The following is a 24,548-nucleotide window of genomic DNA, read 5'->3' as shown; positions in this document are numbered from 1 at the left end:
GATTAAGAAAATGGGACCTTGGGGCAAGATACCACCCAGGTAACCTTAGGTCCAGGCATGGTGAGACACACTTTTAATTCTAGGAAACAGGCAGACCAGTCTGGGACAGAACAAATTCTAGATGAAAAAAAGCTGAAGTCCACAAATGGTGGTACATGCTTTTAATACCAGGAGACAGAGCCATGCAGATTTCTGAGTTCAAGATCAATCAATAGAGTAAGATCCAGGATTGTCAAAGCTTAGGCAGTGAGGGTCTTGGAAAACAGAAAGCTGTAATAAGGGGGGCATGTTCCAGCCACAGGAAGCAGAAGAAATCGACAGCTTTGGCCATGTGGCTATGGTTTAGACTCAAGAACAGAAGGAACTACTGGTACAACAGATGCTGGTTAACTGGAGGTAAAAAATTACTGGTGATCGAGACCAGCTTCATTGAGGTGAAGTCTTCTGGGCAGTATTTTCTGAGAGCACAAAGAGGCTGTGTTCCAGAGATAGCCAAGGTTGTACCTTGTGGTGCAGCTGTACTTGGTAATGTGTAAGAGTCACCCAGGTGGTACTGGTTTTGAAGGCGTGAAGGGGTCATGGAGAGCAGCTGAGGCTTGGCATTGTGAGAGAGGCCCGAGAAGGACATTGGAGAAGGTGCAGCCTTAGTTGCAGTTAATGGCCCAAGACTGAAGTGGTCACGCAAAGGAGGTGAGGCTTGGCGCCATGAAGAGGGCCCATGAGAGGCTATTAGTGAAGCCTCATTGCAGCAGAAGACCCCAGGGTATTGGAGATGCCAGTACCATGGGATGATCACCAAGAACAACAGTGGAGTGGATCAACCTGAGCTTAGAGTGCTATAGAGGGCAGAGCTGAAGAAATGACACAAGCCCTCTGGAATAGCCAGAAGGTCATGTGTGGATCCCAGACATTGAAACAAGAAGCTGAGAACACTGAAGTTGCCCTGGAGACCCCAATGTGCTTGACATACCAGAGCCAAAGGATATGTGTTGAGGAAAGCTGCAGAGAGTAGAACCAGTCTAGGAGAAAAGTTTGTTACAATCAAGAAAGATGGAATGGAGTGGAGATCTGAAGATGGCTTTGACATCAGACATGGACATGTTTGGAGTTTGCCCAGCTGGTTTCCTGACTTGCCTTGGGGATTACAGTTAAGTGTTTGGATGAATCTTAGAAGCGACTTTGGACTTTAACTTGTTGAGACTGCTATAGACTATAGGGGCTTTGAAAGTTGAACTAAATGTACTTTCTTGTTATTTTGTCATTTTTCTTCCTCGGAACTGAGGACAGAACCCAGAGTCTTGAGCTCTACCACTGAGCTAAATCCCCAACTCCTAAGTGTACTTTCTTATTATGCTATGGCTAAGTATGGTCTCCATAAACGCATGTGTTTAGGGGTTGGGGATTTAGCTCAGTGGTAGAGCGCTTGCCTAGGAAGCACAAGGCCTTGGGTTCGGTCCCCAGCTCCGGAAAAAAAACAAACAAACAAACAAACAAAAAAAAACAAACGCATGTGTTTGAACAAGTACTGGGAATGCAGGTTATCTCCTTTGTGACAGGATCTCTAATTGGTCTAGAAACAACCAATTGAGCTGCAAGTACCAGGAATCCTCTTTGTATTCCTAGCAAAGGGTTACTAGCACACACTACCATGCCCTGGTGCTTTTAAGTGGGTTCTAGAATATCAAAGTCATGTCCCTATATTTGCAAGATTTATCAACTGTGTCATCTCCACAGCCTTAGAAAGATTCCAACACCTACTCTTTGATACATAAACAGCTCACTCTCTCGTTCTCTTTCACACGCACGCTCACTCACACATACCCTACTTTTATGTGTATTGGTGTTTGCATGATCCTGCAAGAGCAGTAAGCACTCTTTTCAACCATTCAACCATCTCTCCGATGCTTTCCAGTGTCTGGTTTTGTTTTGGGGCTAAAGGGGTAATTTTGAACATAAGGTCAAATGCAAGTAACCCTATTTAGTTACACTGTTCAGGCTGGCCTTGAAGCTCTGATCCCATCTCTACTTGCAAAGTACTCAGGATTATGGGCATGAATCACATCTAGTTTAATTCTGTTAAGAGTATCCTGCAAAAATTAAGTTAAATTCTTTTTGAGTTACAAGTATTGTACATCACCATGGTGGTTGCAAACTCATGGGTTCAAGTGATCCTCCTCTGTCTTAAGACTCCAAAGCAGTACAATCTACAGACAGACGTACACTGATTATAACCTTTTTTCCCTTAAACTTTTCTTTATTTTATGTGGGTATTTTGCCTGCATGCACGTCTGTATATCACGTGCATGCTTGATACCTACAGAACCCAGAAGAGGGCATTGAATCTCCTAGAACTAAAGTTGCAGACAGTTATGAGTCACCATATGGGTGGTGGAAACTGAACCCAGGTCCACTGTAAAAACAGCAAGTACCTTCAAAAACCGAGATACCTCTCAAGCCCCAATTTGTAAATATTAAGTTCAAGTTGCTAATTTTCTCCCAGATTGTGCTTCTAGTATTATATCCTAAAAAGTCACCACCAAATCAGAGGTGAACATGTCTTTTCCCTAGTTAATGTGCACACATGCAGGATGGCATGTACCGAGGATGCAAGTTGAAATCAAGTGTCTTAATTGCGCTCTACACTATGTTTTGAAACAGTATCTCCCTCTAAACCTGGAATCCACCAAAGCGGCTACACTTTATAAGTAAGCCTGCATGTTTTCCAGTGGAGGGATTACAGGTCCCACCCAGCCTTTCACAGAGGTGCTAGAAATATGAACTCACGTCTTCTTGCTTGTGCACCAAACAATTTGCTCAGAGAGCCATCATCCCAGCTTATTTTATTATTTAACATGAACGGGTGCTCTGCCTGCATCTGTGTCTGTGTGCTACCTAAGTCGCTTGTGATTAAGAAGTCCAGTAGAGGGTGTCAGATCATAAAATATAAATCCATGTTATATTTAGGTCTGTGATTAATCTTCAGTTAATTTTGTAAAGTTTTAGGCTTGAGTTTAAATGAACTTTTCTGAACACAAATGTCTAGTTCTAGGCTCATTTATTGAAATGACTTCTGTGTGAGTTAACTTTCTCCTATCTGGGTAGCTCTATGTCCAGCACCGTCTGTCTGTTCCCCTCAAGTTATTTGCTCACAGAAAGCTCTGATGTGATCAGGCAGTGCTGGTGCATGTCTTTAATCCCAGCACTCCAGAGGAAGACAAAGGTGAGTTCAGGCCAGCCTGGTGGTCTACAGAAGGAGTTTCAGGACAGCCAGGGTTACACAAAGTAACCTGTCTCAAAAAAACAAATCAGGAACAACAAAACAAAACAAAACAAAAAACCCAACCAAAAAAAGCCCCAACAGGCTGGAACGTTGTCTTCAGGGATTAAGAGCACTTAGTACTTGCTGTCTTTCAAAACCTGAATGGGTAAAATGTGATATATCCACAAATGGGAATGTATTCAGTACTAGAATGAACTGAGAAGGGGCTGGAGAGATGGCGCAATAGTTAAAAAGCATGTGCTGTTCTTCCAGAGGACCTGAGTTCAGTTCCAAGTACTCAACTGGACGGTTCACACGTGAGTGAGGCTCAGCTCCTGCATGCCCTGATGCATACAGCACTGGTGGTCCCCGGCACCCAGATGACACCCACCACGTAACTGACACAAACATAAACCATGAAGAACAAAACTGGTATGGAGCTGAGTACTTAGAGATCACAGTCAGGGGTGCTGCAGGTCTCTAATTCCAGGACTCAGGAGGCAGAGGCAGGTAATTTCTGTGAGGTGCTGAGTAGCCTGGTCTATACAGTAAGCTCCAGAACAGTCAAAGCTACATATTGAGACCATGTCTAAAAACAAAACCACAAAACAAACAAGTTAAGAGTTATGTAATAAATTTGAGACCAGCATAGGCCCTATCTTAGAGGCTAGAAAGATGATTCAGAAGTTAAGAGAACTGGCTGTTTTTCTAGAGGACCCAGGTTCCATTTCCAGAAACAACATGGAGGCTCAGAACTGGCTGTAACTCCAGTTCCAGGGGATGATGTGTTCTTCTGGACTCAATGGTTACCATACATACATACATACATACATGGTACAGAAGACATGCAGACCAAACACCTATACGAATTAGAAGACATGCCATTCAAAAAAAAAAAAAAAAAAAAAGGGTAGCAACAACAAAACAAACCCTGGAATAGGAAGGTGGCTATGGTTGGTAGCTGTCTGACATGCACAAAGGGTTCAATTCTTAATACTACACTAGAGATGGTAGCACACCCCTGTAACCCCAGAATGTACAAGATAAAGACAGAAGGATCAGAAACTCAGTCACCCTGAGCTACATACATAGTTTGAGGTGTGTAAGATTCTGCCTCAAAGAAAGAAAGAAAGTTAGTTAGAAAGACACACGGGAGCTTTGACTGTGCATTGCTAATTGAAAAATCAATCACAAAAGAATAATGAGGTCATTCCAAGTGGGGCATGATGACACACTTTGGAGGCAAAACCAGGTGACTCTATGTTCCAAGGGGACACATGCCCTTAATCCTATCACTCTGGAGGCAAAGGTGGACAGATCTCTAAGCTCCAAGCTAGCCAGGACTCACGACACAGTGATACACTGAAAAGCAGTAAGACCAACCAACCAATCAACCAATCAAAGCAACAGCAGCAGCAATTCCAAATCTCTGACATTCTAGAAAAGGCAAAACTCTGGAGATAAGAAAATAATCAACGGTCGCCAAAGACTTTGGGAAAAAGAGGGATGAATAAATGAGAAACGCATTCTTAGAACAAGCATTTTGAGGGTTGGAGAGACAGCTCAGTGGTTAGAATACACTCTGCACTTTCAGAACACTCAAGTTTGGTTCACAGCAAGCGAGTCCGTATGGGTAGTTTAAAGCACTAAACCTGGACTCAATCTCCAGCACCTACATGGTTGACAGCTGTGTAATTTCAGTTCCAAGGACAGAAGGTATAGGATCTAGTGGAACCTGAGTCACAGATGGTTCCGAGTTACTATGTGGGTGCCAGGAACAGAGGCTTGACACTCTGTAACAAGTACTCTAACCACTGAGCAACATGTTCTGATAGCAGGCAATGATGGTCTGAGTTTCACCGCTTCCTTCACTTGCTTATACTCAGATAATGGTGCCACAATTTTGCCCACTCCAATCTTAAACCTTTTGATTCAAGCAATCTTCCTGTTTTAGGCTCCTAAAGATAGGTGTATTCTATCATTCTTGGCAATGACTCTTAATAAATTTGGACAAGTAGAAAAGTTGGTAGTAATTACATGACAACCAGTTCTGCAAGCCCCAAGAGCCACAGCCTCTGGTGAAATGTTCCCTTCCTAACAGAGAAAGCACCAAAGACTCATGCCTGTGAATCACAGACCCTTTCCTCCAATTGTAACTGCAGCCAGCCAAAGATGCTATCCATATTTTTGTTCTTCTTGAGTTTCTTTTTTTGTTTTTTTTGGCGTTTGTTTTTTTTTTTTTGGGGGGGGGGCAATTCTTATTTTTGAGGCAAGATCTTTCTTCGAAACCTTGGCAGGCCTAGAACTCCTAAAGACCCACCTGACTCTGCTGCCTCGCTGATGTGTGCCACCATATCCATAGCTACCAATCCTCTTAAAGCCCAAGTGGAGGGCTGGAGAGATGGCTCAATGGTTAAAGGCACTGGCTTCCTTCCAGAGGACTAAGTTCAATTCCCAGAAATGACACGGCAGCTCACAACTCTTAACTCCAGTCTCAGGGGATCCAACCTCCTCCAACAGACAGATACACATGCAGGCAAAACACCAATTCACATTTAAAAAAGGATTCAAAGACCAGGGACATTCTTACCAAGTGGAGTGACCCGGGGCTGAACGTCCTTCAGAACTTCATGTAGCCATTCGGTAAAACGAACATAGTAAAGATCAGAGAATATGTCATCTACTCTTCCGTTTTCAAAAAGATACTAAAAGAAAAGTAATTAACAAATGTTACAGGTAGTCTCTTGAGCAAAGCCTTTAGGAAAACAAAACATTTTTTTTTTTTTTAAGATTTATTCATTTATTATATATGAGTACACTGTAGCTGTCTTTAGATATACCAGAAGAGGGCATCGGATCTCTTTACAGATGGTTGTGAGCCACCATGTGGTTGCTGGGAATTGAACTCAGGACCTCTGGAAGAGCAGTCAGTGCTCTTAACCTCTGAGCCATCTCTCCAGCCCCCAACAAAACATTTTTTTACCACCACCAACACCACCGCCTTACCCTACCCATTCTCTCTAACAACAAAAAAGTAGTTAAGTCAGAACTGTCCAGCTTGTGTCATTTCCATAGCACACCTTAAATTACACGAGCAGATTCTTATGTTCCTGAGAGCTGAGCCAACAAGGGATCTTTCGTGAATACTATCCCACATAAGCAAGGCCCTGTAGTCAAAACCATGGGGGAGGGAAATAGAGACATGGCTCAGCAGTTAAGAACACTTAACAGCTCCTAGAGAAGACGAGACTCAGTTTCTAACATCCATGTAGCCACGATTGCCTGTAGTTGTTCATGCCTACTCACACACACATAAAATAAAATGACTCAAAAACTCACAAAGTAGAAAGAGCAGGAATTGAACCGAGATCTATCAGCCTCTGCACAACACCCACCCACCCACCTCTACCCCTGTGCTGGGATTAAAGGCAGGGTACTGTGTTCAGTTTTAATTTTGTTTAGATTTATGTATGGTGAGTATCTCTGCATATATGCCTGGTACCCTTGGATGTTAGAAGAAAGCACTGGATCTCCTAGAACGAAAGTTAGGGATGGGTGTGAACGACCATGTGGATGCTGGAAACTGAACACAGGTCCTGTAAGAGCAGTAAGTATTCTTAACCGCTGAATCATCTCTCTCCAGCCCTAGCACATGCAAATCTTTTAATTTCCTTTTTTGTAAAGGGAGATTACAATACTACAGCAGCCTTCTGTGAATAGAGACATCACATAAAATAAGTCAGGTAGTTATGGGTTAGGATCAGAAGGAAAAAGGGATGAAAGGAGGCTGACTTCTCTCAGAATTAGGCATCCTTGTATATATTCTTTTCTAGAGTAAACATCTAAGCCTCTATTTAAAAAAAAAAAGGGTGGGGGTTGGGGATTTAGCTCAGCGGTAGAGCGCTTGCCTAGCAAGCTCAAGGCCCTGGGTTCGGTCCTCAGCTCTGGAAAAAAATAAAATAAATAAATAAAAATCGGGCAATGGTGGTGTATACCTTTAATCAAAGGACTTAAGAGGCAGAAGCAGGCTGATCTCTGGGTTCTAGGACAGTCAAGGGTATGCAGAGATTTCCTGTCTCAACAAAACTCAAACAAATGTCAGGATCTACGTGGGCTTGGCCAGCAGGAAGGAACTCAAAGGCCAGCCTGTCTCTGCCACCACACGCTGGGTTAAAGCTGTGCCACCAGTTTTTCTTCACATCTTGTCATTTAAGCAAACTACGCTAAAGTGAAAACATTCAGTGGGACTCCAGTTCAAATATGTTTATGTGAAGATCTGTTTCCTACCTTCTGTATACACAAGAAAATGTAGTAGAGTACATCTGGGTCATAGGGTTCACCTTCTCCATTCCGAGCTTCTCGTGTCATTAAACAAAGGCCATAATTCAATTCAGCCACAGCAGATGAGATCAGATCTTCTTGGAATCGTAGCAACTGGCGCCCTACAATACAAGTCCTAAGGTGAATGGGAGTCCTGGCATGGCGACAGTGCTGCCCTAACTGGTTAATCACATTGTTGAAAGGAGGGCTCAGAGAGGATATTGCCCACCAGGGTTCAGGTTAGAAATGTCCACTTAAATCTGTGATCAGAACTTCCCTATTAATATACTAACATATGCTATTTCACCAATAAATTCTTTACTCTAAGAGCCAAGAAATGTAAGTAGAAAACTCCAGCACCCACACTCTGTACTATGAGCAGGTAAGTGAGTCCGAGCTTAGGCAGGTTTGAATACAACCACGGGCGGCTCCAGGCCCTCCAGAAGCCATTCTTTCCTTCTGAAACATACAGATCTAAACATCTGGTCTCAGGCGATCCTGATCCTATGAACCCCGTCACTCATGAGGTGAAGACTGTATCCTGTTCATCGTTGACACAAAGTATACTTCCAAGTATATTCTTCAGTCCTTAAAGCCAGGGGCGCTACCTGCCTGAATTGTTTTTCTTGTACTTACATTTTGACAAACCCATCATCCTCTCCCTCCCAAACACTCACTCCCAATGGGGGCCAATCTGTTTTGAGCATCCTTTTCTAGTTCAGCATTCTTGGTCTGAGCCCAGTTTTTCCATACTTCTAGCCCTTCTTCTGGCTTCAGTGAATTTGGAAGCAAAAGCTCTGGTGAAGGCTGCGGTTGTGACTGTGGCTCAACTTCAGCGACCTGAACAGTTTGTGCCTATGAGAGGGAAACCATCAGACTGTCAATATTTTTCATTAGGACCTTTAGTAAAAAAATACCAGAAAATCAAACTTAACTGCTTATTCACTTGGGAAAACAATACCAACCACCCAAACCAACTCTTCTTGCTGTCTTGTTTTCATGCTTTGCAGAATTTATCTGGTTACAGGGACATCAAAGGTAGCAATGTAACTAAGTCAGTGCAGCACTCCTCCACTCAGCCTGTACGAGTTCTCACTGAACATGTTTATGACATTCGGAACTGTTATGAATGTGCATGTGAAGTGTGTGGGTACATGTATGTCATTGATGGGCCTGTGGAGGTCAGAAAACTCGTGGAAGCCAGTTCTCTTTCTACTAGATGGTTCTGAGTGACTGAATGGACTGAATTCAGGATGTCAGGCTTGGAACAAGTGCTGCTACCCACTAAGCCATCATGCTAGCTCTTGATTCTTGTTTCAAAACACCAATATAAACCAAGGATGGCAGAACATGACTGCACTACCAGTACTTCAGAGGCTCAGGCAGGGTACAGGGCGGCCTCAAGTTTGAGACCAGTCCGAGCTTTATGGCAAATCCAAGGCCAGCCAGGACTTTAAGTAGGAGTTGGTCTCAAAAACAAAGAAAAGAAAAAGGAGCTGGGCAGTGGTGGTGCCCATCTTTATTCCCAGCACTCAAGAGGCAGAAGCAGGGGGATCTTTATAAGTTCAAATTCAAAATGAGTTCCAGGACAGCCAGAGCTACACAAAAAAACCCTATCTGGAACTGCCCCCATACCACACCCTGCCAAAAAGAAACACACATAAAAGAAAACAAAAAAACCCCTACAACACCAATAGTACAAAATGCCCTAGAACCTCTCAAAGGGTAGAGGCCAAGTATCAATCTTTTTAAAACTCCCTAAGTAAGCCAGGCAGTGGTGGCACACGCCTTTAACTCCAGCATTCAAGAGGCAGTGACAGTTGGATTTCCAGACAGCCAAGGATACACAGTAAAACACTCTAGAAAAACAAACAACTCCCTAAGTAAATAGAGGTTTATTTTCTAACACTGCTTCAAAACTTCACTATGCAAATAAAACACTTAGGCATTTTATTAAGATGTGTATAAAGGGGGGTTGGGGATTTAGCCCAGCGGGAGAGCGCTTGCCTAGCAAGCGCAAGGCCCTGGGTTCAGTCCCCAGCTCCGAAAAAAAAAAGGAAAAAAAAAAAAAAAAAAGATGTGTATAAAGCGACTGAACACATCTGGGTTGGAACCTGAGAAAGTTCTACTCCCAGACTATGATCTGAGAGACCTTCTATGAGGAGGGACTGCAATCCACACCAGGAAAGCAGGAGCAGTGGTGAGTGCAATACCCCAGAGGCAGTGTCCAGCACCTTGGGAGTCTGCATATGGTAGCTCCTCCCATCTGCAATCCCAGAAATGCAAAGGCAGAGGCTGCAGAAGTAGAAGCAAAGGGTCACCCTGAACTAATAGCAAGTTTAGGAAAACCCCCATCCCAAAGTTTTCCTGCTGAGGTGGGAATGATATGCCTATAATCCCAGCATGGAGGAGCTTGGGCGGGAGGGCGGGGTTCCCGGAGATTATTTTAGTCTAGAACAACCATTTACAAAGACAAGTAAGACAAAAGGTTGCCATTGTAAAACAATCAAAGGTAAGACTTCAGAATCTTCATGGTCATTTTCCAGCTTATAAAATCCTTGTATTTTTTCACACAGAACAGGTTCAGACTGACCTTAAACTTGTGATCCTCCCGCTTTAGCCTCCTAAGTGGTTCTGAAACTACATGCACGTGACACCATACTAGCATAAAGTTCAAACCCATATTCTCACCCCTAAGAACATAATCCACTTTCATTCTCTCATATTCAATATATATTCATCCATATTCATATATTCTCTCTCTCTCTCTCTCTCTCGCTCTCTCTCAGTACACAGGCTGGCCTCAAACTCAAGAGATTCGCCAGATTCTGCCTCAAGTGCTGGGATTAAAGGTGTGCACCACCATGCCCAACTGTGTGTGTGTGTGTGTGTGTGTGTCTGAGAGACAGACAGACAGACAGACAGACAGACAGACAGACAGACACACACACACACACACACACACACACACACACACACACACAGACTGAGATTGGGTCTCTCTATAGTCCTGGCTCTCCCTTAACTCAGTATGTAGACCAGAGGGGCTTTGACTCACAGAGGTTTTCCTCCTGCCTCTGCCTCCTGAATGCTGGGATTAAAAGTGTGCACCCACCGGGCTGGGGATTTAGTCTAGTGGTAGAGCGCCCTAGGAAGCGCAAGGCCCTGGGGGTCCCCAGTCCAAAAAAAATAGAACCAAAAAAAAAAAAAAAAAAAAAGTGCACCACCATGTCCTGCCTTTTTTAAGCCTTAAAACTATCAGGCACACACATAGTGTGTGAACAGACATGCATGTAGGGAATACACCCGTACACATAAAATAAAATTGAAGAATGAAAAGAGGGGCTGGGGAGATAACCCAGCACCCATAAATAATGACAGGCATGGCCAAGAATGTCTATAACTTCAACACTGGGCCAGGGGACAGATGAATCCTAGGAACTCACTGGTGATCATCCTAGCCCAAAATAATGAACTTTAGGTTCAGTGAAGAGAACCTGTCTCAGGGGAATAAAACTTAAGAGTGACCAAGCGAGCAGAACCACTGTTCTTTGTCCTTCCAAGATGTGCACATGATTTGGTCCTGGTACTTCCACAAGCAGAAGCAGGCAGATCTCTGAGTTCAAGGCTAGCCTGATCTACAGTTTAAGTTCCAGGACAGCCAGTGCAACACAAAGAAACTGTCTTGATTCCCCCTCTCTCCCAAAATTTTGTTTTGGAAAAATATTCAGAAAGAAAAAAACAGAATAGAACATGATAGTTTATCAGTTGGCTCATGGTCACTCAGTAATCACTACTGAATATACTTTTTACCTTTTCTGTCTGTGTAATGTATGTGCCACACCACCAAGCCACACATTCAGCTCTACCGTAATTTGAAAATAAAACAAGTGTATTTCCACGCTGTCTTGTACACCTAACCCTTTGTGTTCTGTTTTTACTTCTCTCTGTTTATACCTGGGTCTGTGAAATAACAAAGATTATTCTGTTTTAGTGGTTGTGTCTGATGTGTATTTGCATGAGTCTCCTTGGATGAAAATAACATAACTTGTCTTACTAGTCCAGCCTAGTCTACAGAGCAAGTTCCACAACAGCCAAAAAAGCTACACAAAAACAGCTACATAAAAAAAGCCTATTTTAGGAAACTAAAATCAAATCAAAACAAAACAAAACTAAGGGAGTAGGTGAGGTGGCTAACACCAGAAGGCAACGGATGCCATGAAACCCAAATTAAAGACAGTTCTGAACCACCATGTGAGCACTGAGAAGCAAACCCAGGTCCTCTGGGAAAGCAGCCAGCGCTCTTAAGTGCTGCGCCATCGCTGCAGTCCCCTTATTTTTAAAAAGCTGTTTATGTGTGTATATCTGTATATTTTATATGTATACATGTTAGTAGGTGCCCCTGGAGGCTAAAGAGGGTCAGATTCATTGTGTGGCTGGAGTTGTAAGACACACAATGAGGATGCTAAGAATTGAAATGGACCCTGTAGAAGAACAGCAAGTGCTGTTAACTACTGAGCTATCTCCGTAGCCCTATCTTTTTTTTTTTTTTTTTAAAGACAGTGTCTCATGTACTGTACACTGGCCTAGAACTCTATGTAGCCAATGTTGGCCTTGAATTTTGCCTCTGGCCCCTTTTCCTAAGTGCTAGATTTCAGATGTGTTTCACATACCAGCATCCTTTTGTGTTTCTAACATTTTTTTTTTTTGTTCTTTTTTTCGGAGCTGGGGACCGAACCCAGGGCCTTGCTTCCTAGGCAAGCGCTGCACCACTGAGCTAAATCCCCAACCCCGCTTTCTAACATTTCTGTACAAGAATAGTTCACAAGCGCTCTTTTCCCCAGTTAAGAACTGTGGTAACAGGGCTGGAGAACACTAGCTTCGAGGGTGGCCCATGCCTTTAATCCCAGCACTCAAGACTCAGAGGCAGGCAGATACTGTGCTCAACAACAACTTGGTCTACAGATCATGTTCTAGGACAACAAAGGCTACACACAGAGAAACCCTATCTTGAAAAAACAAAAACAAAACAAAAAAACCCTCCGAAAAACCAACCAACCAACCAACCAACCAACCAACCAACCAACCAACCAACCAACCAAAACCTCACTGACTGTTCTTCCAGAAGACCCAGATTCAGTTTCCAGTACCACATGGCAGCTCGCACCATCTATAACTCCAGTTACAGAGGATTTGACATCCTCCTCTGGGTACACAAGCAATACTCACACATGGTGCGGAGAAATACATACAGACCAAACACCCACATACATAAAAGTAAATCAGACGAGCAGTGGTGGCTACGCCTTTAATATCCCAGAAGCAAAGGGAGGTGGATCTCTGAATTCAAGGGCAGCCTGATCTAAGATTGAGCTCCAGGATAGCCAGGGCTACATAAAGAAGCCATTAAAACAAACAGGGCTGGAGAGATGGCTCAGCGGTTAAGAGCACTGACTGCTCTTCCAGAGGTCCTGAGTTCAAATCCCAGCAACTACATGGTGGCTCACAGCCATCTGTAAGGGGATCTGATGTCCTTTTCTGGTGTGTCTGAAGACAGGTACAATGTATACATATAAATAAGATAAACAAAAACAACAACAAACAAACAATCTCAAAAAGACAAACAAAAAAAGAAAAAACAAGATTTAACAACAAAAATCCACAACTGAAGCCAGATGCAGCAGTGTACACACATGTGGCCTCGAGTAATTGAGAGGCTGAGGCAAGAGAGCCAGTTAAACCCCCACAGAAAAATGGATAAAAGTAAAGATCGTTCTCTACAGATAACATCTAGAGCACTGAGAATAAAATAGACTGGAAAGAGTCAGAAACAGATGGGGGAAAGTGAGGTCAAAAGCGGAAGGCTTCACTAGGAATATAGTTTTAAAAGACAGGAAATATGAATGAAGGCTTTAAGGGACCACTCTCCCCAACTCACTGTAATTGTGGAGTTCAACACATTCTCACCTGCTCTTCTTGAGGGTCAATTCGCAATTAATTGTCTTCCCCACAAGCTATTCAGTGATATAAACATGGAAGAAACTGTCTTGTTCTGTTTTAGACATTTTTTTTTTAAGATTTATTCATTTATTATATATAAGTACACTGTAGCTGTCTTCAGACACACCAGAAGAGGGCATCGGATCTCTTTACAGATGGTTGTGAGCCACCATGTGGTTGCTGGGAATCCAACTCATGACCTCTGGAAAAGCAGTCGGGGCTCTTAACCACTGAGCCATCTCTCCAGCCCTGTTTTAGACATTCTTGCTATGTGGCCTGGGGTGACACTAAAGAACCTGAGATCATGCTGCCTCATTTACTGACGTATTGGTGTTATGCAAGTATGTACAACAATGGGCCAGTTGCTAATTTTACTTTTGCCATTTTCCCCCACCTTTGTTTTCTTAGACAAAGTATCATTATGTAGCCGAGGACCACTTGGAACTTGCTAAGAACAAGCTGCCCCCCCCGCCCCCCCACTCAGTGATCTTCCTGCCTCTGCCTCCCAAGTGCAGGGTTTGCTGGTGTACACCCTCACATCCAGCTCCTTTCAACAGACCTACTAAGAGGTATTCTTATAATTTATTTATACCATATTCAAAGATAACTAAAGAAAAAAAGCTATCTTACAAGGTCTCTATCAGGAATTTACTACTTGTGTGTGCTAAGTTAATGGTTCAACTACAGCTGTATAAGTAACCCATGAACAGTACCTAACACTTTTGGGTCTTCCATTCTTCATAGCATAACTCTACTCACCATCACAGGACATTACAAAGAAATAGTATAGACACCTGTGATGGTTTGTGTATGCTTCTGTATATGCTTAGGCAGTGAAAGAGTTGGAAAACAAAACTAGTGATAATGTAATAGAATGTGGCAGCTTTGGCCATGTGGCTCTCTGGATTTAGAGTCAACAGAAGGGACTGCTGGGACAATTGTTGCTGGTTAGCTGGAGCTAAGAAATTAGTGGTGAGGTGAAATTTAACTGAGGTGAAATCTGGGAAGTATTTTCTTAGAACACAAAGAAGCTGTGCTCCAAAGATAGCCAGGCTGCACCACCTGTTGCAGCTGCACTTGGTAATGTGTAAGAGTCACCCAGGTGGTACTGGTTTTAAAGGCGTGAAGGGGTCATGGAGAGCAGCTGAGGCTGGGCATTGTGAGAGGCCAGGGAAGGCCATTGGTAAAGGTGCAGCCTCAGTTGCAGTTGATGTCCCAGGACTGAAGGGGCCATGCAAAGATGTGAGGCTTGGCACCATGAAGAGGCTATTGGTGAAGCCTAGTTGCAGTGAAGAACCCAGCATATTAGAGATGCCAGTACCATGGGATGATCACCAAAAACAGCAGCGGCAGGGAATGGATCAACCTGAGCTTAAGAGTACTACAGAGGGGGGCTGGAGAGATGGCTCAGTGGTTAAGAGCACTGACTGCTCTTCCAGAGGTCCTGAGTTCAATTCCCAGCAACCACATGGTGGCTCACAACCATCTGTAATGAGATCTGATGTCCTCTTCTGGTGTATCTGAAGTGTACTCGCACACATAAAATAAATAAATAAATCTTTAAAAAAAAAAAAAAAAAAGAGTACTACAGAGGGCAGAACTGGAGAAGTGATGCCAACCGTTTGGAGGAACCCAGAAGATCATGTGTGGATCCCAGATATCAAATCAAGAAGCTTTAACACTGAAGGTGCCTTGGAGACCCAAACATGTTCGAAATACCAGAGCCACAGGATATCTGCTAAGGAATGTTGCTAGCAAGGAGTAGAACCAGCCCAGGAAAAGAAATGTGTTGCAGTCAACAAAGATGAAAAAGGAGTTGGAGATCTGAAGACCACCTTGAAACCAGGCAAGGAGATGCAGAGTTTGGGGTTTGCCCAGCTGGTTTCCTGTCTTGCTTTGGAGATTACAGTTAAGTGATTGGATGGATCTCAGAAGACTTTGAACTTAGGACTTTAACACTGTTGAGACTGCTATAGACTATGGGAGCTTTGGAAGTTGAACTAAATGTATTTTCTTACTATGCTACGGCTAGGCTATGGCCCCCAGACTCATGTATTTGAACAAGTCTATGGGGGCCAGGGAGTAGAATGTGATGGTTTGTATATGCTTGTCCCAGGGAGTGGCACTATTAGGAGGCAAGGTGTGTCACTGTGGGCATGGGCTTTCAACCCTCATCCTAGCTGCCTGGAAGTGAGTCTTCCACTAGCAGCCTTCAGATGAAGATGTAGAACTCTCAGCTCCTCCTGCACCATGCCTGCCTGGATGCTGCCATGCTTCCACCTTGATGATAATGGACTGAGCCTCTGAACCTGTAGGCCAGCCACAAGTAAATGTTGTCCTTTATAAGATTTGCCTCGGTTATGGTGTCTGCTCACAGCAGTAAACCCTAACTAAGATAGCATCCTACCCAAACACGCTCTAAAACTACAAAGAATAACTGGTCGTTTTGTTGAATTCCAAGAATGATAACCACCTCCCCATCTACTGTTTCTCTCTCTTCCCTCCCCCATGATGGAATTAAATAATTCAGACACTATAGGTGTGTTCTGTTATACCCTACAGATTTAAGTCTTACTTACTGAACAAGTGACCTGCAGCTGCTGCTGTTGCTGTGGCTGTGGCGGTGTCTGTTCTTGTGCAGTTTGCTGTTGCGGCTGCTGCTGTGGGTCCCATATATGTACAGTCTGAGCCGTATTCTGGTACGTGCCTGCTACAGCCTGCACAGCCACTGGAATGTGGATGTTGCCATTCATGAACTGTGCTGGAAAGAGAGAGTTTGCAAGGGTCTGCACTACCTCTTCATGGGAGTTCTTCACTACAGATGTGGTGCCCACCATCTTCTCCTTGTCATCCTCCAGCTTTACAGCTGCCAGAGCCGTGGGTGAGCCACTGACGTGAACCGCATTGTAGGCTTCCTGGGGAATGGCAATGTGGGTAATGCTCTGCTGCTGAGGGTCCCCCCGGGGCTGGGCGGAATAAACAGGGATGGTCCAAGTTTCTCCTGTAGGGCTAGTTATGGTCCCAGTGGCGCTGTACAGGTGGGCACTGTCTACTGTCAGTAAGTCTGGCCTCAAAGACACGTAACTCTGTTGCTGGCCTTGTGGAATGGCCAGCACGGTGGCCACTGGCTGCCCTGAGATGGCATAGGACACGGTGATGGGCATGTCCACTTTGCGTTTCTTCACTGGTTGAAGGACACTGGCTGTGCCAACCCTCCGCTCCCCTTCCCTGGGTGAGCCCTGCTGGGAGGGTGGTGGGGAAAGAGCACCCACGGTCTGAATTTGAATCTGCTGGCCCCCAGCAAGAGATTGGCCTGCCACCAACTGAGCTTGGATCTGTTGATGTGGGATATGCTCCTCTGGGATTTCTGCAGCCTGGATCTGCTGCGCTGCCTGCACGTGCTGCACCTGGATCTGGGCTGCTTGCAGCTGCGAGGGGCTGGGGCTCTGCAGTGATGGAGTCTGGATGGAGGGGGCTGCGGACTGTGGTGCTTGGCCCTGGATCTGCACCTGGACCTGGATGGGTTGCTCAGCAGGCTGGTGAACGGTGAACTGCGGGGAAAGCTGCTGAGCTGAGACCTGCTGTGGAGACTGCTGTACCTGCACCTGTACCTGCAGGAACAAGAGTCACCGGTGAGAAAAGGCAGGCAGCATCAAAATCCAGTTTCCAAGAAAACTTTTCGGCAGGACCCTGTGTAATGTGAGCAAGGGGTGCCATATCAGTCAATGCTTCTGCGGCCACAATACCTCAAACCAAACTCAGCATCACACTGAATTAACTCAGATATATCCATCCCAGGAAGTAAGACACGATTAACAGGATACAAGTAAAAACATCACAACTTTGTTTTCTTGGTTCTTTGTCCGTTAGTAAAGTGGTATAAGCATAAGTGGTATACTTAAAGTGGACGTTTCCATTTACTAGGGTTTGAGAGTTGGTTCAATGTCAAACTATACAAATTTTTATGTATGGGGCTGGAGAGATGGTTCAGTGGTGAGAATAAAGCTTCCAAAAATAAATAAACGGCAGGCAAGATGGCCCACTGAGAAAAATGTTTTCTGCCAAGCCTGAATATTTTTTGATTCTTGGTACTCACATGAAGAACAACAGTCAGACAGACATATACACAGAAACAGTAAATTTAAAAAATGTAATAAAGAAAAATAGAATTCTGAGCAGGGTGGTAGTGATATGTACCTGTAGTCCCAGCACTCCACAAGCAAAGACAGAAGGATCTCTGAGTTTAAGAACAGCCTACTTTACAACAACAATCAGGATTAACAGAGAAACCCAGTCTAGAAAAACAAAAACAACAACAACAAAAAAAAACCACCCCAAAACAAAACAAAAACAGAATTCTCTATGGTAAAAATCAGGCATGTTTTTTTTTAGGACTACTTGGAAAAAAATTGCTTCAGCTATGTACTAAGAGTTGGTATTAGGCATGGTGGAGCAGGTCTTTTATCACAGCACACAATGAGTTCTAAACATAAATCTAGCTAAAGAGTATTTGCCTAGCACATGCAATATATCAAGTTCATAACACCTTCACAAAAGAAAAAAGGAGGGTGCACAAGTGCAAATATTCTCAGAATATAAACCACTTGCTATTTTAGCTTCAGAAATTACTTTTAACAGTTTCCCTTTTGCTTCTCTGTAGTATGTTTTCCTCTCCTCGCCTCTGATATATACTCAGTGGTAGGAGGAATCCAGAACAAGCCCTCTTAACACTGACTCTACCTCTAACATTTGCTACACTCACCAAATTCCACATAAAAGCCTGCATGCATGCATTTTGTTTTTGTTTGAGGTAGGGTATAATTACATAGCTCTGGCTGTTCTGTAACTCACTAATGTAAACCAGGCTGGCCTTGAACTCACAAAGATCTACCTGACTCTGTCTCCCGAATGCTTGGATCAAAGGCATGCACCACCATAACAGGCCTAATTTCTTATTTTAATCACCTCAAACACATTAACTCTTTATGTTGAGCACATTTAAAATCCTAGCGGTGGCCAGTGGGATGGCTCAATAGATAAAAGGCATTTGTTGCATAAGCCTGGAACAAGGTAAATGGCCAGGAATGACTCCACAAAGTTGTCCTCTGACCTCCACATGTGCTCCATACATAGCCATGCATGCATATACAACATGCATGCCCACATGTGCACATTTAATAAATAAAATAAATAAAGTCCTGTTTTTGACACTGGTTGGGTGGTGGTAGCACATACCTTTAGTTCCAGAACTAAGGAGGCAGAGACAGATGGATCTTTGAGGTTCAGGCTGGCCTGGCCTACAGAATGAGTTCCAGGATAGCCAAAGCTACAAAGAGAAACTCTGTCTTGAAAAACAAAAACAACAAACAAAACAAAAAGATCATTCACTCCAAAGAGTAGAAACTAGCATGTGCACAATAACTGTTAAAACTATAAGCCAATGCAAAAGTCTGAGGTGATCCAGAAATAAAAACTAAGTGTTTTTAAGTATTTAAATATATACAACTTTAACTTAAAGGATTATTATCATGAGTATATGATGTGGGGAAGGGAGGCCTGAATGCTGAGGCACACTTCTTCAAGTCACCAGTCCCCAAAGCTGTACTCAGCAGAGGTTCATAATCCCAGCTACCGAGGGACCTAAAGGAAGCAGATCCATCCTGCAGAAGGTGTTCAAGGTCAGCTCAGGCAACTTAGTGACAGCTACTCTCACATTAAAAGGTAAAATGGAAGGTTAGGGATAGAGTCCTAGCATGCTCGAGTCCTACCTTCAATGCACAGCAGAATGTAATAAATATATATATTTTTTGGTTCAGTTTTTGTTCCCCTGGAAATGGGGTCTATGTCTCAAAAAACTTCCTATAACTACATTCAACTTGTAATTTTCTTTTGATTATTACTACCTCAATGTAATATTACAGCTATTCAGACTGTATTAGAGGGACAGGTGGAGTAAGTCAGTGGGTAAAATATTTCTTGTGCAAGCATGAAGACCTGAGTGTAGAATTCTAGCATCTACATGAAAAGTATAACATCTAGGTAATTCAAACAGGGGTTCCAAGGTCTCACTGAACAGCAAATTTAGCCAATCAGTGAGTTCCAGATGAGAGAGAATGCCACGGGGGTGGGGGTGGGGGAGTGGGGGTAGTAAAGGATAAGTAAACCTCAACTTCTGACCTCTACAGGTACACGCACAAACAGCTCATGCACATAAGTACCGTTTTGGATAATATACTTAACCTAGACAAGACTTAAAGAAAGAACACAAGAATATATGTGTTGGTTTACAATGTCATTTTAATATGAGCTTGCAGGGGACCCTAGAATGACCCCATGATCCCCCCCCCCGTTCTTGAGGAATGAATGTATGCTTTAAAATGCTTGTTCAGTACTCAATCTTTGGCTGTTTATAGTAGGGGATCGTTCTGAGTAGCCTTTAGATCTCAGCTTGGTAAATTCAGAGGAATGTTCCATTTTCCCAAAAATTCTCTTAAAGCAGCATTCTCTTGTTACCTTATTCTGTATCTGTACTTTATTTTTAGCAATTTTTCAGATTTCATGGTTTTGGCCAAGATGGACCCAGAACTCACAATACTCCTGCTTCCACCTTCCAAGAGCTGGAATTACAGGCATGGGTCATCATGGTCAGAAGACTCAGTGGTGGTTTGCTTTTTTTTTCTTTCAGACAGGATCTTACTTGTAGGGTCAGTCTTCCTCAGCGTTCAGAGAGCATAAATTACACTTGAGTTACACCTGGTTAAATTTGGAGAGGTTTTAAAACATGTCTGTTGTGGCATGTGTAATACATGGATGCACACGTGCCAAAGTGCAAGTGAGGAGAAGGCAGATGACAGTTTTGGATCTTCTTTCATCTATGGATTCTAGCAATGGAACTCAGGTCACTACTTATGCCACAGGCAATTTACCTGGTTTAGTGGGTTCTAATCTTATTCTTCCCCCTGGCACTGTGAGGAATTTTCTTACCCTCTACAATCACTCACGAGGGAAGTGAAGTTGGCACGGCAATACACCTGTAATCCCAGGCACAAAGGAAGTTGAAGCAAGCGTATGTTTTGAGTTTGAAGGTAGCCAGGACAACATGGAATACAGTATGGAATCCTATCTCGAAATAAAAATAAAAATAAGATATAAAAAAATGGAAAAGGAGTTGGGGATTTAGCAAGCGCAAGGCCCTGGGTTCGGTCCCCAGCTCTGAAAAAAAAGAAAAGAAAAGAAAAAAAATGGAAAAAAATGTGTTCTCAGGAACCTATCTTAAGAATTAAAAATTTCAGGGACTAGAGAGATGGCTCAGTGGTTAAGAGCACCGACTGCTCTTCCAGAGGTCCTGAGTTCAATTCCCAGCAACCACATGGTGGCTCACAACCATCTGTAATGGGATCTGATGCCCTCTTCTGGTGTGTCTGAAGACAGCTACAGTGTACTCATATAAATAAAAATAAATAAATCTTTAAAAAAAAAAAAGAATTAAAAATTTCTACTTCTTTTATAAACATGAGTTTTTAGGAAAATTATGTTAAAGGTGATAGTATTGAATTATCTTGAGTATTACAAAGCTTTTAAGAAGTCTGTCACACCCAAAATCTCAACCTTTTGAACCTTAGTAATGAGAAACTTATAGGAAACTAGAGATACTTTTCTTGTCCATTATCTCATTTGGTCTCATTCAATTGGTATTTTTATTTTTACCATTTCTGACAGATGAAAAAATTAAGACTAAAAAAATTAAGATCATGTTCTTAACTAAGAAATCAAGTAAAATTTATAGTCAACTTCTAGTTTCAGAACCCAGTTTCCCACAATATCTTCTTTGTGACTACATAGTCAACTCTTCTAGCTCAGACACATTCCTGCTCTTCCACTATGCTTCACATCCTTCCTAATATCCAGCTTAAAAAGCATCCAAAGCAAAATGAAGCTCAATCATAATACATTGCCAAGAAAACTACTGTATGACGTACAGATCCTTAAAAAAGAAACTCCCCATATAAGCTAACACACTCATTCCTCCATTTTGAATGAGCTTAATGTCAGAGTTAGCATTATCTGAGACCTACTAGGTAGTAAAATGCCAACCTAGTAATTCTATATATGATCAGAGAATTAAGATGTATAAACTAAATGAAGATCACCAATACATCAGATTTTAATTTTAAAGCAAATTCTGAATTCCACACTTTCCACAATGAGTCAAAAGTTGGCATCCTGTCCCTTCTGCTAAGACTGTCGCAGAAAGATGGAAAGGCTTGGTCAAATGAAGCTCTCACATTCAAATGCAGTGCTGGCCTCTACTGTTCTGTACAATTCAAGCTCTCTAAAGCAAATAGCAAGAAGTATCTGTGGTCTTGATAGTTTAGAGTGGCTAAAGATATTGTCAGTCCACATTAAAAATGAAAGATTTCGGGGTTGGGGATTTAGCTCAGTGGTAGAGCGCTTGCCTAGGGAAGCACAAAGGCCCTGGGTTCGATCCCCAGCTCGAAAAAAAGAACCAAAAAAAAAAAAAAAAAAAAAAGAAAGATTCCACACTTCAATAAAACAGCCTCCAGCGTTTCTAATGTCTGTACAGGTAGGAGTGCCATAGCCAGCCTAGACGGAGAGAATAAAAGTTTACTAACAGCTGCAACTAAGTATTCCTCTTACCTGAACCTGCTGTGGCTGCTGAACCTGGATCTGCTGCTCTTGCTGAGTTTGTGGTTGAACACTGGTTGTGACTGGACAAGCAAGTTCAAGCAAAGACCCAGCCACTTCAGTGCTGTCTGTATAAATGCAGTTCCCACCCTGCTGGTACACCATGGTGGTGGTGGCAGACTGCTGGAACTCCTGAAGAGCTTCTGGTCCCTTAGAAGCCAGCGAGTCCAGAAATTCCTTCATCCTGTGTTGCGGGACAGACCTCGCCTTTACTCGGATGTACTCTTCAAATGAGATGGTGTTCTCTAGAGAATTATTCATATTGCAGAGTCCTTAGGGTTCCTAAAATTAAAATGGATAGTCAACACTCTACTACTGTTAGCTTACCGATTTTTATATTTTTTACATTAATTATCAGGGTGTGGACATGCACATGCCAAGGAATTCGTAGAGGTCAGAGGACAACCCACTTGAGTTAGTTCTCTTTCCACTATGTGGGTCTCAGGGATCAAATTCAGGTCATCAGGCTTGGCAGCAGGTGGCTTTACCTACTGAGCCACCTTACCAACCCTACTATTTGTATATCTGGAAATCTTGAAATACAGACACAATTACTCTGGCAATGAGAATGGAAAAAATACAGATGTGCGTGTAATATATGTAATATATATACATATATATACATATGTTTTATTTTTTCCCCAAAATAAACTGTGGTGTTTCTGTTTTTTGAAATAAGGTTATTTTATTACTATGAATCCTTGGATGGACTGAAACTTGCTATGTTGACCAGGCTGGCCTCAACCCCACAGAGATTCACTTGCGTCTGCCTTGAGAGTGTTGGTGCCCATCTCTATGAGGTATTTTGTTTTAATGTTTAGAGTGTGTACGAGATAATACACGGCACACATGCCATGACATGACAAGTGTGCCGAGGCAGAAGACAACTTTGTATAGTTTGTTCCTTTCTTCCACATTTACACAGGTTCCAGGGATAAAACTCATAGGCTTACACAAGTGCCTCTCATTTGCTGTTGTTAATACTTCACCAGCCCTTTTGCCCAGCCCGTGCTAGAATTCCATGTAGCCTAGGCTGGCTTTGAACTTAAGGAAATTCTCCTCCTCCTTCTCCAGCCTCCTGAGTGCTGGGATTACAGGTGCAAGTCAGTACAATACCCATCATCTAACATTTTGCTTGTTTTGTTTCCCTAGTCAGGGAACAACCCTTTGTAACAGCTCTGGCTGTCCTGAATGAAACTCACTGTGCAGACCAGGCTGGCTTTGAATTCAGAGAGATCCATCCCCTTTTGCCTCCTGAGTGCTGGGATAAAAGGCATGTGCCACCACTGCCCAAGCCTTCAACATTTCTTAAATCAAACTATCATACTAAAACAAAAATCAAGCACATTCAAGTACTAGACAGAATAGGCTGAAGTCCTAGCCTCCATCCAGCATTGGGCCAATTCCATCCTCTCTATGAAGTCAAGCATTAGACAGTTAATGTTACATGTAAGACCATTCCTATTCCTGTTTGCACACACCTTTATATGAAGCACTTAAGAGGCAGATGCAGGGGCTGGAGAGATGGCTCAGCAGTTAAGAATACTAACTGCTCTTCCAGAGGTCCTGAGTTCAAATCCCAGCAACCACATGGTGGCTCACAACCATCTATAATGAGATCTGATGCCCTCTTCTGGTGTGTCTGAAGACAGCTACAGTGTACTTATTTATAAATAAATCTTAAAAAAAAAGAAGAAGAAAAGGCAGATGCAGGTGGAAATCTAAAGGTTTGAGGCCAACCTGATTTATCTATATAGTAAATTACAAGACAGTCAGAGTTACAGAGTGAGTCCCTGACTCCAAATAAATAAATAAATAACCTTATAATATCACAGAAAGAATATCAACCAAGGGGAGGGAGTTATGATCAGATTCCTACTTAGTGATATGTTTTTGTTTGGTTGGGTTTTTTTGAAACAGGGTCTTACTACATAACTTTGGTTGGTCACCTGGCCCTTACTGACATTTTATTTCCACTACTAAATACTACTATAGTAAGATTCTTTATGTATACCATCTAGCAAGACCCAAGAGACAAGGAGCATATTCTTTACCTCCCATCAGAAACACCAAAAATCTCCTGGACTTAGTGGTGTACTTCTTGCTCCCTAAATACATGTAATCCCAGTACTTGGCAGGCTGAGGCAAGAGAATCTCAAGTCAGAAACCAGTGAGAACTACATGCCACATCTACAAATCACTAAAAAAAAAAAAAAAGCAAAAGATCATTTTTAAAAGGCAAAGATGAAAAAGGAAAAGTAAC

The 24,548-nt window shown here is 42.8% G+C and overlaps 1 protein-coding gene across 9 annotated transcripts in view; it reads right to left on the bottom strand.

Moving 5' to 3' along the window:
• Nucleotides 1-24,548, bottom strand: part of Qrich1 (glutamine rich 1) — a 39,154-nt gene that overhangs the window by 5,554 nt on the left and 9,052 nt on the right. For all 9 annotated transcript variants that reach the window (XM_032910640.1, XM_032910641.1, XM_032910639.1 and 6 more), the window contains 5 exons: nt 22,238-22,567; nt 16,159-17,190; nt 8,257-8,434; nt 7,547-7,701; nt 5,850-5,964 (listed from right to left, as the gene is read on the bottom strand). In XM_032910640.1, coding sequence (XP_032766531.1) covers nt 5,850-5,964; nt 7,547-7,701; nt 8,257-8,434; nt 16,159-17,190; nt 22,238-22,546 — 1,789 coding nt within the window. In that variant the 5' untranslated portion in view covers nt 22,547-22,567. The remainder of the gene's footprint in view (nt 1-5,849; nt 5,965-7,546; nt 7,702-8,256; nt 8,435-16,158; nt 17,191-22,237; nt 22,568-24,548) is intronic.

This window comes from Rattus rattus, chromosome 8 (assembly GCF_011064425.1).
Source record: "Rattus rattus isolate New Zealand chromosome 8, Rrattus_CSIRO_v1, whole genome shotgun sequence".
Lineage (NCBI taxonomy): Eukaryota > Metazoa > Chordata > Mammalia > Rodentia > Muridae > Rattus > Rattus rattus.
This window is presented reverse-complemented; position numbering and strand designations above follow the sequence as displayed.